Genomic DNA, 17,775 nt, shown 5'->3' with positions numbered 1-17,775 from the left:
GTCGCGCCGGCCCAAAGGGGCGAACAGCTCCACGCGTTCCCGTGAGTAATGTACGTAGTTTGAATAGTCGAGTGTAGCTTTTCGAATTTCTACCTTAGGCCATACATATAAGAGGAGGGTGCGTTTGTTGTAACGAATATTCTACGACTGGAACGAATTATACTTCTCGAATTTAATCGCGATGAAAGTAAAAGTTGCCCGCTCCTTTGTTGCTGGATAATATTGCAATCCGGAATCAGATAGCTGCGTTCCTCAAACGCTCCCTTTTTCATCTTTCTGCCCGTAGGATGAACGACGTCATAAGTGTCAGCGGTCCAGGAATAGAGGGGCAGGAGATTAGTAGAACTAATTCTATAGAGGGCTATAAGCTTCGAAGTAAATATTTAAGCGATATCAATTATTTCTTTACGAAAGAAAAATGATCCCGCTGTCAAAATCGAAATAAAATATGATTTTAGTACGGCCAACTAAATCACGTTTCAAACGGGATACGTAAAGCAGGATTTATATCCGGGTATTATTGGTCCGAAAGAAAACAATATTTTTGCTAATAACTTTTTATATACACGACCGGGTACTTTTATTTTTATGCTTTTGCATCAATTTACAAAATTGCATTATTGCGAAAGACGCTGTGTGTCTTGTAATTTTTTCAGCAGTTCGATGATACCGAATCAATAAAACTAGAAGCTTTCGTCTGTTATTTCCCATTTCCCTTGCTCGGCCAAAATTTATACATCGATCGGAATAGTTTGTGCAAAACGCAGCTCGTACATCTATATTTTATTCCTTTTGTATATTATTATTACACTAGGTAGAAAACATTTTAAATAAAATACTAATAGTCGTTTACCACGATACAATAATAAGTAATGATATAAAAAACTACATCTGTTGTTTACTCGGTCCTTATTTCAGAGATTCGCTCGTAATCTAAAAGCATAATCAATTTGTTATTTCGCTCTCTACCGTGTAAATAAAACATATATACCACGTTCCTAGGGAAGAAAGGAGAGTAAATTGAAGAGATTTGACGGAAACAAAGCGTCTTTCTTTATTAGATACCACCAAATATAACTGCATGGCTTGCTATATCAAATCCAGTTACCAAAGTTGTCCATCGATGATCTTATAACGAATAAGAAGAGTCGAACTCGACTGCTGAGTTTTCTACGATCTGAATAAAGCATGCGGTTCGTATGTACCGAGGAAGGCGTATATATATATATATATATATATACACACACAACGTATACCAGGAGCAGTAAAGGAAAGAGAGGGAGGATCGTGGAGAGAGATTTGGGGAGAGGAGGAGGAGGGTAATAAAGGGTGGTAGGCGAAGAGAGAAAAAGGCTGGAAAATGGGAGGCTCGGTTGAAAGGGATGAAAATCGAAATCGATAAAATAGCGTTGGGTCCAATAAAGCACAAGCCAATCCGTGACAGGATCAGGATGCATGATCCTGTTGGACTAGCAGATCGAGCACGCAGCCGATTGGTCCAGCCGAAGAGACGAGACGGCGATTTTACGTTTACCTGCTTGCAATAAAGTATTAAGGAAGCAGCATTCGATTTACGCTGCTGTAAAACCGCAGATGAGATATCACGCGCCGTCGCTACCAATCCGGAAAGCGAGAGATGAGTCTCGTATAAGTTTAGAGTTGCTATAGCCACTAGCCATTCCCCTATTGCTTTCTATGTACGCGGGCACTCGCATACCCTCCACGTAACAGCGTAGTGCTTTATAAGAAGCATCGAAAAGCTACAGTAGCTTCGAACAGTTTCCAACACTTTCGAAACTTTCACTCACGTGAACAGCCTATATGTGGATCAAATTTTTTCCTACCTTACTTTCTATCGTAAATTGCATATTAATATATTCAGTATATTCTTAACGCAATTTCGTCTCTTTCGATGATACGAGCATTTTGAATATCGTTTCGTGAATGATCCAATGTCAAAGTTGCATTCTACAATGTTACGTGGAAGACTGCAGTAATCTTTAGAAACAAAAAAGATTGTACGAAACCGATTAGGTAATAAGCTTGATCAATCGAGGTAAAAAGTCTGGAGAATCGAGAGTCTTACGTTGAATTTAATAGTTGCTTATAGGTATTAAGCCTGAAGAAGCCAAGGAAGATTTATACAACTGTAAAAAAGAGGGATGGATTTCGTGGCATTGGAAGCGAGAGAGTGTGGGGGATCGACTGGTGCCTGTGGGAGTATGCGACGTACGATCTTAAGATTTTCTTATACGTGGGATGCTCGTATTGCACGTAAGTGCTGCTGAGAGAAGCGGTGGCCAGTGGTAGAACCGCAGAGAAACCGGGACAGGGCAGTAAACAATCCTGCCAAGCTTTGAAATATAAACGCCAGCTCTGCGTTGCTTTCTAAAATGATGTTATTAAATATACATCTCACACCCGACCCGGCCAGCCTGCTTCCCCCTTCGCGTGTATTTGTATTAGGAGAGCCAGGAGGCTTCTCTCTTCCTTCTCGAAACACCTAGCCTTCCTTCCTTCCTTCCTTCCTTCCTTCCTTCCTTCCTTCAATTTCTACCCTTCGGCTCGCTTTTACTAGCGTGGGTAGACACCACGTCGCTACAAGTTGTAACGTCGAGTTTATTGCGACGATGAATTTGGGATAAGCCGCTCGCGAAATTTCAGTTTGATGAGCTTCTACAAGAGTCGCTACATCCTGAGCAGCCTGCATCTTGCGTCTGCCTGCTGCTACCATCGTACCTCATTCCTACCTTGTATTTCTGTTTTCGAAACGGTCGCCCCACTCCGCATCGCCAAATCTTCGACTTGCGAAATTTCTCTCACCACCGAATTCACGCTACGCTAAACGCGGTCTACGCGCGACTCTTCAATTACGAATTCTAACGTAATTTCATCCTCCCGAGCTTTTACCGGTATAATCTTGCAGCGAGTCGTACATAAGTACAGGTCTATCACTCGTAACCACTCTTGTTTTATTATCATACACGTTCGCGTCTATTACGGAAGGTATATAGTAACGTCCGATAGAATTGAAAGCTCAACGAAGCTCGGCGAAGAGAGGAAGCTGGCGAAAAAGGTGCGGGAGAAGAAGGGGAGAAAAACAGCGGTGGTCGCGAGAGTAGTTGTAAAGTTTTCTGGACAGGAAGAAGAAAAAGCTTCGTCGGTCGGTGAGCAAACATCGATATTGTAAACTCAGAATTCCGTAAAGTTGGCACGACTCCCTTTCTTCCATTTCTCTCTTTTTCTTCTCTCGAGTCTCTCCGACTCTCCAGAGAATCTGCTTAACGACGTTGGTAATTGGAGACTACGAAACGGCCCTATTATCTGAAGAAGTAACTGTCAGCAATGCTCCCTTTCCTCTTCGTTCCACGCTGCCACCTCCGAGGATATTTATCCCACTCTGCAAGACGCTCCAACTTATCTCCTTTTCACTCGCTTTTTTCACCTCAATCTCTTCAGCCACTTTCCTTCCGTCCCTATTTTTCTCATTATCGCACCACCTTAATTGTTTTCATAATTCTTTATCAGCTCGACATTCCCCTCCTCTCGCTCCTCGCAGTCTTCCACTTTGTTGACCTTTCGCTACTCTTTTCTATTTAATATGCCACAGCTCCGTTCCGAGTCTTATTAAGTATGCGCACTGTGTGCTGTGTTACACCGCGGTCCGTTGATTGGAATGATACGACCCAGCGTTCGGATATAGTACAGCGTAACGTATATACAATATATATATATATATATATATATATATATATATATATAGATAAGGGAAAATTATGTGAACTGAAATGTGTGCAGCTTCGAGGGAAAAATGTGGCAAAAAGTTTTCATTAGGGCGTGTATGAACGGTATATACGGTAGGAGAGGAAGTGGCACGAGGAAGATGCGCATGGTTGGTTGTCTTTTTCTCCCTCTTTTCTAAATCACCCATAGCCATATAAATAAAATCGATTTTACTAAGAAATAAATCGTAAAAAATTCACCGTATATCGAATTGATATGAATGTTGAATGCAGAGCGAGCTCTTTGCTTCTTTCTCCTTCTACTATATATACGGCGTGACTCGAAGTGTGAGAGAGAGAGAGAAAGTGTTGAGTGACGCGGTTCCATTAGGAAAAAGTGACTTACGGTGCCGATCGACAACGAAAGGCACTTTTCCTTCGGCTGAAACGTCAAACCTGTTTGCAAAATTTCTTACGCACTAAGGTCACATACCTGACGGGACTACGCATCGCATCGCATCGCGTCGCGCATGAAATGAATTTACTGCAATTCAATTTTAAAAGGATCTCCTAAGTATTTCCTTTCAATGAGATTTGGAAGGGATGGCGGAGGAGGGACGCACGGAGGGTGGCTTCCTTTATATACTTTTCGAGGAAAAAGCAAGCCGAGTGCCTCTCTCGTAAAATACTGCAGGTTTGTTTCACGGAGCAAAGAGACGCTTAATCATTTACCGTGCGTGTTTCTTCAAGAATGCCAAATGTTTCCTGCCGCGAGTTTAAGTCTGGTTCACGCAATGCGTGATCAGCTCGAGTAGAGAGAATTTCCAACGACTAACGTCGGGATGCTCGCTTTTACTTTTTGATGAGATAAAAAGGGCCGCGGTGGCTCCGTCTCGTAAATTTTTAACGGAGTCTCTCACGTACCGTTAGGGTACGTCCTTGTGCTCCTAAGGTTAGGGGGTGTCGATACTCTTGGGAGGCGCGTAGTTTTCCTCTTTCAATATTTTAGTACGGTAAATTGTATGATCTTGTGCATATACTGCTTTCCTACCATCTTTCTCTGACCAAGCGAGGAAAAAAAGAAAGAAAAATTGGATAGCCTACACACTACTCGCTCCATGTGTTTTCCCTTAGTCATTTTCCGGACAATTTTTTCAACCTCGTCCTCCGCAACACAGTATAAATTATTGATCTCTGCTTTATTCATTAACCGATACTTCTCAGCAAATATATATATATAAGAAAGAAAACTATGTTCCTAAAAGAATAATGGCTTCCTCCGGCTGACTGTAATAAATCTTTGTAAATGTAGGTCGTGTTAACGACAGGCGGTGTTGCGTTTGACGAATCTCGTTTCCCATCGGAATTAATACAGCGAGGGAAAATTCGTCGGTATAAAATATTAGAAAATTGCGCGAGGATGGTTGAAAGAGACGAGGCTTTGTGCAAACCGGCAGCCTGTGTGGACGAACAGTTGGATCGCGAAAGCTTTGAGAAGACACTCCTTAACCTATGGCTGGCTGTATATTCGCTGGAAATTTCTGAAGCGCAGGAGGCATCGTTGGTGGTGGCTGGTCTTGATTAAACTGGCAGCTCTGAGGTCTGCGGTAGGGTTTGCGGAGTTCGAGGAACGAGTTTCGCTGAAACTAACGATGCCTTGACAATCTCTGGCCGTTGCTTTCGCAACATCGTCACCTCACCGAGGACTTAATCAAGGCATCCGCGAATGTCGAAAGTCTAAAAGCAGCCCTTCACGTGTCCGAGGGAACCGCTATACTGCTGATGCTGCAGAGGACCACGAATGTTGGACCGCAAGCTCCTATAAAACAGCCAGAGTTGCCGAGAGGGAGGAATTGCAGCTGCGAATGGCTCCTCGAATCATCCGAAGACGACGAGATGGAGCATCGGCTTCATCTCAAGTAGGACACGCCAACTCTCAGCCGGTGATTACACGTGCGTTCTCGTCACCGGTGCTTCATAATCAAGCCACATTTCTTGCAATCTACCACAATCTCTCATCCACGATGAATCGCTCGAAATAACTCGATGCGCTCGAAACGCAGTAATCATCATTCTTCCTCGTTACTTAGGCTATGTGTATATATATACTGCACGTATGCTCGTGATTATTATTTATAAAGAAAAAAACTTCTCGTATTTCTCTTTATATATTTAATAATTTTTTCCCGGAGAATTAATCGCGGAGCAAATTCTTCCCGTGGGAAGTGAAATGTTGTTCCAGAAAGGCATTGTCCGATAATGTCAGGAGCACAATGCACTACAGCGTATAAGAAAACCGTTGATTGTTCGGTCTTTATATGACAGCCAAGAATGTTGACCTATTTTTCTCCCATATTCTTGCGATGCTTCTTTCGCTAGACGATAATAATCATCGCAACCCCAGCTATTCCTCCCCCGCATAATCCCCAGAGTATTTTGAAATTTGGATTTTTCATGCTCCTGCGTTGCGTGTATATATCTATACAGGCCAATGCATTTTGCTTACAATACCCATTTAACGAGAGCGACGCAAGATATCTCAGGGACGTTTACTCGCATTCAAGAAAAAAAGTCAGTCTAGTCGATGTAAATCTGGCGGAATGTCTGGTTTTCCTGCAAGCTCAGTTGTTTCTCGTTGGAGATACCGAGGAAGCGAGCGGTGCTCCTCGTTTCTAAGCTAAGCGGTGGGACGTTTAGGTGGCAAGAACGTAACATTCGGGACTCGTATTCCATTTCGTGCTGACATCTGCGTTTGGTATAGCACTGTTCGAGGGTGGGAAAGAGCGAGCAACTACGAATCCACGGAAAGTCGAGTGTATATATATATATATATATATATATATGTACCGAGCGAAGTTTAGGGAAGGGTCCGTGACGACGAGAGCACGAAGATATTTGTGTTTAATAGTCAGCGTACCGCGCTGGTAATGGAAGTCGAGGCTTTTGCATGCCGGGGGCACGCTGAAGCCATAAAGTTAATGGCATCGTAGGCGGTGCGATAAAATGATGCACCACGCTTCGGTGACAATATTATTGCAGATACCTGCACCCATACCGTGAATTTCACGGAAATCGTACGTTCCTCGTAACAAGGATATACATGTACTCATCCAGAGGACTGGTTCGATTCGCATTTCAATTATTCCGAAACACTTGCAAATTCAATAAGAACGGCATTTTCTGCATTTGCAGATTCTTTAAAACAAAGCTCGAATAATTTTATAATCGAGGAATGGGAACGTCAAGGTTTACTTTCTTGCAAGATTTTTAATAGATATTGGCCGAGCCAGCCACGTAACGTTTCTCAAAGCTCTCAACATTTTATTTCATTTCCTCTGGATGAAGAACGAAGCTCTTATTAGGTTTGCGTTAACCTATCTCTATCTCGACCCACTACCGGATAGTAATGATTAGTATAACGAGAAGATCCGTACTGGCTTACAGGTAAGTGCGGATGCCGGGAATGGCTTCCCTTTTAATTACCGGCGAACCGACGTCGTATATAGCATCCTTAATGCACCGCGGTACTTAACGAGTACTGCGTCGTTATCAACGCCCACGCGCAGGTGTATGATGGGCTCGTAATCGTTAAATGATTTTAACGGTTTTCCGGGGTGGATCCCACCAACCAATCGCTATAGTCTTCCTTTAGAAGTCAGTAATTAGGACTCTGAGACCAAAATTGCGCAAACGAATCATATACTTTGGTCTGTATACAACCTCTGATACAGTCTCTCCAAAATCACTCACGTTTTTCTCGTGACTTCCGTTGCTAAATAAGCGACGTTAGCAAAAAGAGGCTTTTGTCCTCAGGAATATAAATCTTTTCCTTTTTGTGCCCAGATCGCAGAGTGCGTATCAAGACGGCTTCACAATAAGATCGATACCCTCGTGGTACATTTAGGGAAAGCGAGCCAACGAAAATTCTACCCACGAGGCCATAAAGCTGTGCATAATCAGCCAGTGCCTTGTCAACCGTGTATTATAAATAGCCTGTTACAGCTGCATGTGAAAAAAGATACGATCTTACTTTCGCTCTAAATAGTAACTTACGCTACGTTAAATGGGCGTGGAGAAACTGTATCAACTATGTTTAAGTATAATGCGAAGAAAGCAGAGATCGCTTTCGCAAGGTCAACCTTTTCGTGCCAGCCAGCAACTAATCGCAATAGTTTAAGGCACGGTTAGCGGTATATTCCAAGAAATTCAATTGGTCTGAAAAGAAAAATAAATAGAAAAAAGAGGATAAATAATTCGTCGTTTCGAATTAAGCCTCGTTTGGTAAGCTCGATTTCAAAGGGCAGCCACTCGACGCCACGTTTAAATACGTTCCAGCGATAAGTCTGGCCCTCTTCATTTATAAATTACGCTTGAAAAGCTGCGGAAAAGTTTTCAGGATAGAGGCTTGCGCGCGCGACGGTTCCCGCAAGCTGGCGGAAGGCACGAACGAAGGTGTTCCAGGTTTTCATCTGTGGCAAGGAGAAGAGTGGGCGCTGAGTAACGGGAAGAGGGGTTCATTAGCGCATTTACAAGCGATAAGGATCTACCTGGTTCATTTTACATAAGTAACCGGCGGTATGGCGAACGGGCGTGTACGGAATAATACTAAGTGGGTGCTAGTAAAACGAGAGAGGCCAAACGGGAAGTCGAGCGGCGAGGCTGCACCCGCCACTAACGTACGTACACTACGTGTACCGTACGTGTGTTGCGAGCTGCTGAAATCACGGATCTTTCCCGTGCTCTCGCATGCACGAGCCTCCTCGCGTCACACGTGTGTGTGCGTTGGTATTACCTCGAGCATGAAACACCCGCCGCGAGTCTCGTGCACTGCGCCACTCGCCACTGCACACTCGACCTCCATGATAAGCAGCTTCGTAGACGCTGTCGCGTTACCCACACGTCGAAACACACTCCATGCGGTATATCCCACCGCCCCCACTCAGACACGTGTACGCCATCGACGCGTCGAATTTAATTATTACACGCGCAGATAAAACGGAACACGCCAGCAATACCCCGTCTATACCTCCAGCCCTATTGACCTCTTTCGACGCGAAAGCTTTTTTTCGCACTTAGAACACGCGAGGGACGAGTTTTTACGCCTTTGTAATTATACAATCGATTGATAACGCTTCCCTTGAATCTCGTTGGCTTAATTTAATTTCCACGAACAACGTCCCGAGTATTTTACATGAAATACTGATCCTTCGGTTTATTTTGATTATCCTTGCTTTATTATTGGTACACTGTTTAAGAGCATCTTTCGAGAGCCAGAGAGAGAGAGAGGATCGTTCAGTGATGCGTGATTTGATTCCCTTGGAGCAGAGGGTAAGCATTTATTTTTGCGGATCATTTCTTTCGGGTGAGTTTCGTGGTCCTGGAATGTCGTCAGGAACGGTCGTTTCGGGTGACCCTCGATCCTGACGTGGCCCGTGGGGACGATTTCGTGGACGAACACCGTTCCTGGCCGTGACACTAGGATGGAGCGGCACGCGACGTCCGCAGGAGATCGATCGTTAAGGCTAACGCGTTTCGGACGATTGACCACGCAAACGAACCACTTCCTCTTCCGGGCTGGGGCACATCCGCGATCACGACAGCGCCGCCGACCTGCCCGACAACGGCAATCATCCATTTCTGCCTCCTTCTAAACATTACTCACCCCTCTGCTGCTCTAATTTTCTTTATGCGTCCATTGCACAGCTCGAAACACGCACTTGCAATATTCGCCAATTCCCCGAGATTTTCAGCGATCCCATAAAACCCAACATCACGTATTTCATCGTATGAATAATTGATGCTAGTGTTCGCCGCAAGCTTTCCTTACACGAATGAACAAAACTGCCATAACATTTTTATTCTTTTCCTCGATGAAAGTGCAATGGTAAATGCAGTATGCATACATACATGCTGCGTGCGTATATATATAGTATATATATATATATATATGTAATAGTACAGTCATTCGGGGTAACTGTGCACGGTTGGTAAAAGTGTGCATCGACGATATATCTAGTAAAAGGAGAAGAAATGGTACGAAATTATTCGGACTGAGCAATGTCTCTAGTACCACGATACAGTTTACGTGGATTGGTGTATCTATATATATATATATAGCTTCTGTATAATAATTGAGTTTTTATTCTTTAAATGTAACTCTCGACGAAATTCATTTTTAGACTTGAGCGTTGGGCAAACACGAGCTAACTCGGTTTCTTCGACTGAAAATCATTTCATAACTATATATTGTTTACCAGATTTTAGAAATGAGAGCTGCGCACACTTGACCCGAATAATCCTATATGTGCTACGTATACAGTGTTATATCGAGCGACCCGACGCTTCTAGAGAAGATTGGTAATTACGTTCAAGGCTCGTCGCTGTATTCCGAGAAGCAACGTTATGTGGAATCATAAATTTTCCTTAAATTTGCACCGAGTACGATTCTTGCTATACCTTTGTACCGTTTTAATATCCATGTACGCACGCTGCATGTCTCGAATCTCTCGAGAGATGAAAATTTATGAGGAGAATTAGTGATTCGGAATGTTAGCTCTTTAAACGAAAAAAAATGTTAATTTATGGTAAATAAAGGATCTCGCTAAATACTTTTTTTTCTTTCTTCCAGAGGGATGCCCTGAACCTGGAACCGAGCAACGTGGCAAATTGCGTATCCAAGGGAAAGTCAGAGGTAAGCTCAATCGAAAATCCATCGATATCTTTTACGTGCTATTTTCGCTTCGTTCGTTCACCCCGTTTTTCCAAGGAATCCTAATAGCTTTACTCGTAAACCGACCGAAGTACGTTCTCAAATGAGAAAGTAACATAATCGTCGTTATAGAGAACAAAATGGAAGAATAGGTGGGGGGAGGGGGGAAGAGTGAACGAACTGGGGTGAGAATAGGGATATGCGGTAGGATGGGCAGTTGCAGGGCCGAGAAAAAAGCTGTAAGCAGCTCAAGCGCCGAAGTGGAGGATCTCGAAGAAAGGGCTCCTTTGACCAGGAGCAAAAAGAAAGCTGCAAAGGCAGAATCTTGGGCTTTAATGGACATTGCAGTACTGTTTGAATCGGTGAAAAGAATTTATAGCCCGTTTGTGGAAGGCTGTGTCGAAAGATATTACGGTTTAACGATGTAAAATATTACACCTTGCAATATTTTTAATTCAATTTCATGCCACGCGTGTCTCACTCTTTTTTTTTTTTAATGCACCGTAATCCTTATTACCGGATAGAGAGGATAATCGTTATTGGCGACACTGTCACCTTTTTTTTCTCCTCGGTCACTTTTCGCGCAATGAAAATGGGTTCTCGATTTGTCAAAGGTGCGCACTTAGCATCGACCCATTCTTATTCATCGCGCGCAGCTGCAGCAAGGTGTAAGGTCCACGCGAATATTCCCTACGTGACGACAAAGCCAATTTATTTGGCGCTCGCTGATTCGCTAGGAAAAACGCATGCGACGTGTTCGACCACAAAATCGCTTCGCACTTCTTTCCACTCCTCCTTTTTCTCGTAACGCCTGTGATGGTGCCGCGGAGAAAATTTGCAGCAGCATATTGAACTCCCGTGCTCTTTCATAAAACATACTATATATCGCCACTATATACAGCCTGTCAAGCGACTACATTCAATTTTTCTTCTTTACTTTGCAGCATTTTGATTGCCGAAATCACATAAGAGTGATACAGCCTATGGGGGATGGTAATCGCCTCTACATGTGCGGAACCAACGCTCATTCTCCCAAGGACTGGGTGATTTATGTAAGTCTTCATATATATTTACCATCCATTTCTGACAGCATAAAAACTGGATATATATATATATAAACGACTCTTTTTGGATTCAAGGAACAATACATCATGCAGTCAGTTGACATTATGAATATCGCGATAGCCAAAGACCCTTTCGATATGAATGTACAATGAGTTTCTAGAGGGGGGGGAAGAAAAACTTTATGACTTTTGACAGAAATAGTTGAATGCAAGGATCGAACAAATATTGAATTTCTCGCTAAACTTGTTGATAAAACGTCAGTGTCCTTCTCGAAAACTCTTTTGAGAAAGTGAATCGATCCTGCGTTCAAGTACCCGTGTAACGATCCCGAAGAATATATTGGTTTCGCTTTGCTGAAGATTACGAGTCCCGTGTGTACGATAGTGCGTTCCCTTATAACGCGATCGCTCCTTTTGTTTATAATGGCTCCTTAATTCGAAAAGTTTCATGAGCTCTCTGTGAACGTCGAAGAAAAGGAAATATACAAAGTGGAGCGAAAAAGATTGCAACAAGTGCGAAATCAATGTTGGTTTTCGCTCGCCAATTTGCCTCGTTCATGATAAAGCAAAGTCTGGTTAAATGACTGGAGGCGATTGGGTTTATCAACGAGGAGCAATCGCGTTATAATGACACTATCGGTTCGCCTGGACAATGGGGCTTATGGTGGAGCAAATTCAGTAAATTATTTACGGCGCACTGGCCCTGCATTATTCGCCTTACTTTGTTTGCAGAGTAATCTCACTCATCTACCTCGTCACGAGTTTGTTCCGGGGGTTGGAATGGGCATCGCAAAGTGTCCCTATGATCCTGCGGACAACTCAACGGCGGTGTGGGTGGAGAAGGGAAATCCTGGCGATCTACCGGCCCTTTATTCCGGCACCAACGCTGAATTTACCAAAGCCGACACTGTTATCTTTCGCACGGATCTCTATAATCTAACTACGGGTCGAAAAGCTTTCAGTTTCAAGAGGACACTGAAGTACGACTCGAAATGGCTGGACAGTAAGTATATCCTTGCGAGGAAATATTATTCCTATATATATATATATATATATATATTACAATGTAATAGAAAATCTGTACCGTTTTAACATGAGGGAGGAAAGCCAAAGAGAACGTTCGTATATTCTTTCGGATGAAAATCGATGGGGTCGTCCCTCGAGTTTTCGGATAAAACAGGCACGAGGACTGACATTCGCATAGCTGCGTATAATACCATCTCGACCCCTTAAGACGTCTGCTCGCTGATAATTACAAAGTGCTCCCGTGACAATGAGATTTCCTACGGGCTCGGGGCGTAATTTTGACAGGGATTGGCAAGTAAATGGCGATGTATCGCAGAGCGAGGATGAGGCGAATGGTGCATCGCAGAGTATAGGGCAGACTCCGTGTGAATGGTGAATGGAAAAAGGGAATTGATGAGGGAAGCGTAGAAGGATAAACAAGACCGAGTGAATGGGGAGAGCCAAGCGCGCGAGCTTAAAGATCCTCTCCTCTTTCCGGATGATGCATCCGCGCCGAGAGAAATCAGTTTGGAAGTTGAATGAACGCGAATAAGCCGGTTTTCTCGAGCCGATTATTTTACGAGAGAGACATTTTCTAGTTGGACGATGGCAGGCGTAAGAAGAATTGAGTTGGAAGAGTCGAGAACGCGTAGCCCATTTGCGTGGCTGCTTAAAATAAATTGGGGTGGGGGTAGAGGAGCGTGGGGTGGTAGGAAGTACACTATCGGCCATGAAGAGGGAGCGCACGGGGAATCTACGAGCGGGGTAATAAAATAACACCCCTTTGCGATCGTCCCGGCTAAACGTCCCATTCGAAGTACTCTCTCGAATGGCAAGAAAGGACGTAAAGGGCGGGAACCTCGTCGAAGAAGTTAAACTTTGCTCGAATCCTCGATATAATCCCCCTAGCCGTTCGTCCCAGCCGATGCTTAATCAGTTTTCCTCTGCTCGCGTCGTCTAAAATTATTGCTATCGTTTTCATCGTCCTCCCTCCCCCCCCCCCTCATCCCCTCTCCCTCCCCCATTTACCTTTCCCACCTTATTCCTCCTCTCGCTCCACACCACTTCTTAGTCTTCTTTCCGTCATTCCTGGAGTCCAAAGGAAATTGGTAAATGTAGATCGAAGCGAACGTGAGTCGAATGCACACGATGATCGTGATCGGCCTGCGCGACAGTCGGCGTAATTAAATAATGTTATCTTAAAATATTCCACTCTATTCCAGTTTAACGGAAATTACTATTGGCGTGAGGGGAACTTGGACGAAAAACAATCAATTATTTATTACGTATATAGCTTTCGTGTGCTCTCTCTTATAATATATATATATATGTGTAAACCCCAAATCGCGGTTATAACCATCCGATCGAGCTTTGACACGTTTGCTCCGACTCGAAATAAAATATTGAACCGTATAAAACAAGTCTGTTTCACTGCTGTCCAAGTGATCGCATTTTAGGTAAAATCAAATTTGGCAAAGTTTAAGTGTTATTCCTTCCGAGCGGTAATTTGTTTCTATTTCGGAAGATGCTCGTGCTTCGCGTTAGCTTAACGGGTTTCAAATGAGTTTTGACAGTCGAGCTGTCTGGTGAGATAGTCGGTATAAAGGAGAACCCCCGTCGCACCTCCCTAGGGATGCATGATTAGCCATTTGTTTCGTCGTTTAATTTGATAGCCGCCCCTTTGACTCCGCCATCGCTTTCTTGAACCTTCTGTTCGTCGCATCGAGTTTGTCTATTAGCAGAGGCGTTGATTAAATGTACAAGAGGCACTGTGCGAGCTACCGGGAGACGGATGGGCTCACGCGCCACTCGTACTCACCGTTGCTGTGCTCTAGCTGTAGCCCTCCGCTCTGCTAGGAGTACCATATATATATATATATATATATATAGGTATATATGTATATACTAGTAAAGGTACCACCACCTAGCACAATGAAGACTGATGCGATTCGCGGCCAGAAATGGCGAAAGCCAACGGTAAACTGACGGGGATAAAGGATGCAGGCATTGTAAGGCCAAGAAGGACCGACCTATCGCATGAGATGAGAGGGGTGCGAGGGAGAAAATAAAACTGGCAAGACGGAAAGCTTAACAAGCTTTGAATAACTGCCTGACGACCATCCACTTTCACAGCTCCTTGCGCGTATCAAGTGCTAGACTTCTCGACACTCTTACAAGCACGTTTTCTTTTTCTGCTTTATGCTCCTCGATTACTTAAAAGGGATGATAAACTACGAGCCTCTGAGTTTTGGCATTCTCTCCCCTTCCCAAGGCAAAGCACTCTCTCGGTCTTAAACGAAATTTACACTTTTTACTTTCTTTCGCCGGAGAAGCACGCGACACGTTGAATTAAAACGGTTTTGTCGCGTTTTGGCTCACGTGTATATATATATATATATATATATATATTGGAGGTGCAGTTGAAACGAGCCGAGCGACCAATCAAAACTCGACGCGAAGCTTCGACTGATTCGCCTTCGCCTTCTCCCCGTTCACCCCTTCCAATCCAGCCACCTTTCACCACTACCACGACTTAATATATCAAACTTCCGACGTCGAACCGTCAGACAATCGATTTAATCGTTGAACCGTAAGAGAGATTGCGGCGTCGTTCGCTCTACATCATCTTATAATGTAAATGGAACGACGCGTCGCGTCGTGGCGGTGTTCCAATGCATGGAGCTGCAAACGTGAGAAAATTCGATTTTCATTCCCTTTCTCAAGCTCCTACCTCCACCGGAATAGCTGTATCTCGTCCACGAACAGATTAGATATTTTGCGGAGAGATTTATGTCGCTATTCTAAATTTTACTGCATTCATCTTGTTACTATACTATACGCGTCGTCGTTCAAAGTTCGCCGTTGCTGCATGTATTATCATCGCTCGTAATTATCATTTTACACTCTTGGTGAATATAATAAGCCTTTGTTGTGCGAGAAAGCGTATGGTAGTAATTGTTAAATTATTGACGAATTCTTTGGGAGGACAGTGGAGGAATTTTATGAGACTCGATCGTAAAACTACAAGTGGATGCTCATTAAATTTGCGGTAAGTCCAAGTTGCGCTGGAAAAGTGTTAAATGGAAACTGTGGGGGTAGTTTGAGTCTTGGACGGTTTTTCAGTTGCGGCAACTTGCGGTACTTAGCAACCTGGATACGGTGGAGTAACGTTTGTTTTACAGTTTTCATGGTTCCACGTATTGGCCCCTGAAATTTTCAAGCAGCTACCTCGCAACCTTCTTCTTTCTATATACCATATATACCACTAACTACCACCTCGTCGTCATTTCTTGCGAATTCGTCTCATGAAACGCGTTTTCACTTTAACGACTTTAAACGCTCGGCGTATTGTAATTATGCAGAAGCCGATCTGTCTGAATAATTTATACGATCATTAAAAACACTGTACGAAAAATCGTTTGCGCAGCCTCCCTTGAAAACTTGGTAGAAATGCCAAGCAAGAACCATTCAGTCCCTTTCCGATGGCAATAAAAAGTTTCTCAAATGTCTTCATACTCTACTGCAGCGATTGCTGTGATCTATTAGAAACTTTTTATTACCAAATGGTGTTTATTGATACTAATACTACCACCTTGTCATTATCGTTAAACTCCAAATTTATTAGCACCGAGTTTTTCGGAAATTACTTTCCGACCGAAGCTGAACAGTGAATCCTCTTATTATATTGTGTTAAAGCGTGGGTATCGCGCGTGTAGGCTGTATAGAAAAAGAAGAAAGTATTTATATAAGATGCAATTTAATCATTTTTAGAATCTATTCGAAAGGTCGGATCATCCTTACTTAGTTTCCTAAGAAAATAAGTGCATGGTAAAATCGTTGAAACTTTGAGAGGATTGCCATTAGGTATTCTGGACGCACGAGGGTGCAGATTCGAGTCGTGCGCACGACTACATCTACTTATACGAGGAAATGGTACCAGGGGGATACGAGACTCGTTCGGATTAACAGAGACTCGTAAAACGACTGCCTTCTCTTCCACCTTCTACCTTAATTCGGATACAATACTCGTGCCAGCTTTGGCTGATCCCGAATTTTGTTGACGAAACTTTTATGTGTCTAAAATGTGTCAGTACCGTTTGAAGGAGCCATGCAATAATCGTGAAAAATTTCATTCCATAGATCCATGCTACCAGAGCGATATAATCCCACATATATATATATATATATATACGTTATACCATACAGCTCTCGAAAGACTTAATTAAATGTTGGATTCCGCAATTTTTCAGAACCGAATTTCGTGGGATCATACGATATCGGAAGTCACGTCTTCTTCTTCTTCCGGGAAACTGCAGTCGAGTACATTAACTGCGGTAAAAGCGTGTATTCCCGAGTGGCAAGAGTCTGCAAGAGGGACACCGGTGGCAAGAACATTCTCTCGCAGAATTGGGCGACGTATCTGAAAGCCAGACTGAACTGTTCGATACCCGGAGAGTTTCCATTCTACTTCAACGAGATACGTAAGTTTCCTCCAGGTCCGACAGAAAATGTGATTTTCCTTCGAGAAAATTATCGCAACTGCTTTTCTTTCTTTTCTCAGAGAGTATTTACAAGGTACCGGACGACGACACGCACTTCTACGGTACTTTTACGACTTCCACAAATGGGCTTATGGGCTCGGCAATTTGCTCTTTCCACATCGATGCCATCCAGGAAGCTTTCCGCGGCAAGTTCAAGGAGCAGGCAACGAGCAGCAGCGCCTGGCTTCCCGTGCTGTCCAACAAGGTGCCGGAACCACGTCCCGGTCAGTGCGTTAACGACACGGAGTCCCTGCCAGATACCGTCCTCAACTTTATTAGGTCGCATCCCCTCATGGACTCTGCGATCTCGCACGAGAACGAGAAGCCAGTGTTCTACAAACGCGACGTGATGCTCACGCGTTTGGTCGTCGACAAACTTCGCATCGACTTTGTCGGCATCGATCTGGAATACACCGTCTACTACGCTGGCTCCAGTAAGTCCAAAAATTGTCTCTTATCGCTCCTAAAAACAAACAAACCTTACGCGAGCTATAAATATCCCGTCCAACACGCAACAGATGGTTCTCCGTTCTCCGCAAAGCCGCCGTTAACGAGCGAGCCTGTAACGCGTGCGAATTTGTCGCGATAATACGCGCTTAAGCCACACGACCACCTGTGACTTTGGAACAATATCGCGCGATTACGCAGAGAAATCTTTCTTCCGACAAATTTCGTAAACACTCGTGCGGATAAAACGGATGCCGCTGGTATTTGAGCACCGCGCACTTTGATCC

The 17,775-nt window shown here is 43.8% G+C and overlaps 1 protein-coding gene across 2 annotated transcripts in view; it reads left to right on the top strand.

Annotated features, from left to right (window-relative positions):
- Window positions 1–17,775, top strand: part of Sema2a (Semaphorin 2a) — a 140,785-nt gene that overhangs the window by 116,042 nt on the left and 6,968 nt on the right. For both annotated transcript variants that reach the window (XM_066735288.1, XM_066735287.1), the window contains 5 exons: window positions 10,351–10,413; window positions 11,376–11,483; window positions 12,228–12,498; window positions 16,751–16,981; window positions 17,062–17,475. In XM_066735288.1, the coding sequence (XP_066591385.1) occupies window positions 10,351–10,413; window positions 11,376–11,483; window positions 12,228–12,498; window positions 16,751–16,981; window positions 17,062–17,475 (1,087 nt within the window). The remainder of the gene's footprint in view (window positions 1–10,350; window positions 10,414–11,375; window positions 11,484–12,227; window positions 12,499–16,750; window positions 16,982–17,061; window positions 17,476–17,775) is intronic.

Source organism: Prorops nasuta, unplaced genomic scaffold (assembly GCF_024137725.1).
Source record: "Prorops nasuta isolate Cenicafe-Biocafe unplaced genomic scaffold, Cenicafe_Pnas_1.2 PNAS00014, whole genome shotgun sequence".
Taxonomy (NCBI): Eukaryota; Metazoa; Arthropoda; class Insecta; order Hymenoptera; family Bethylidae; genus Prorops; species Prorops nasuta.
Note: the sequence above shows the minus strand (reverse complement) of the source record. Positions and strands in the feature narration are given on the sequence as shown.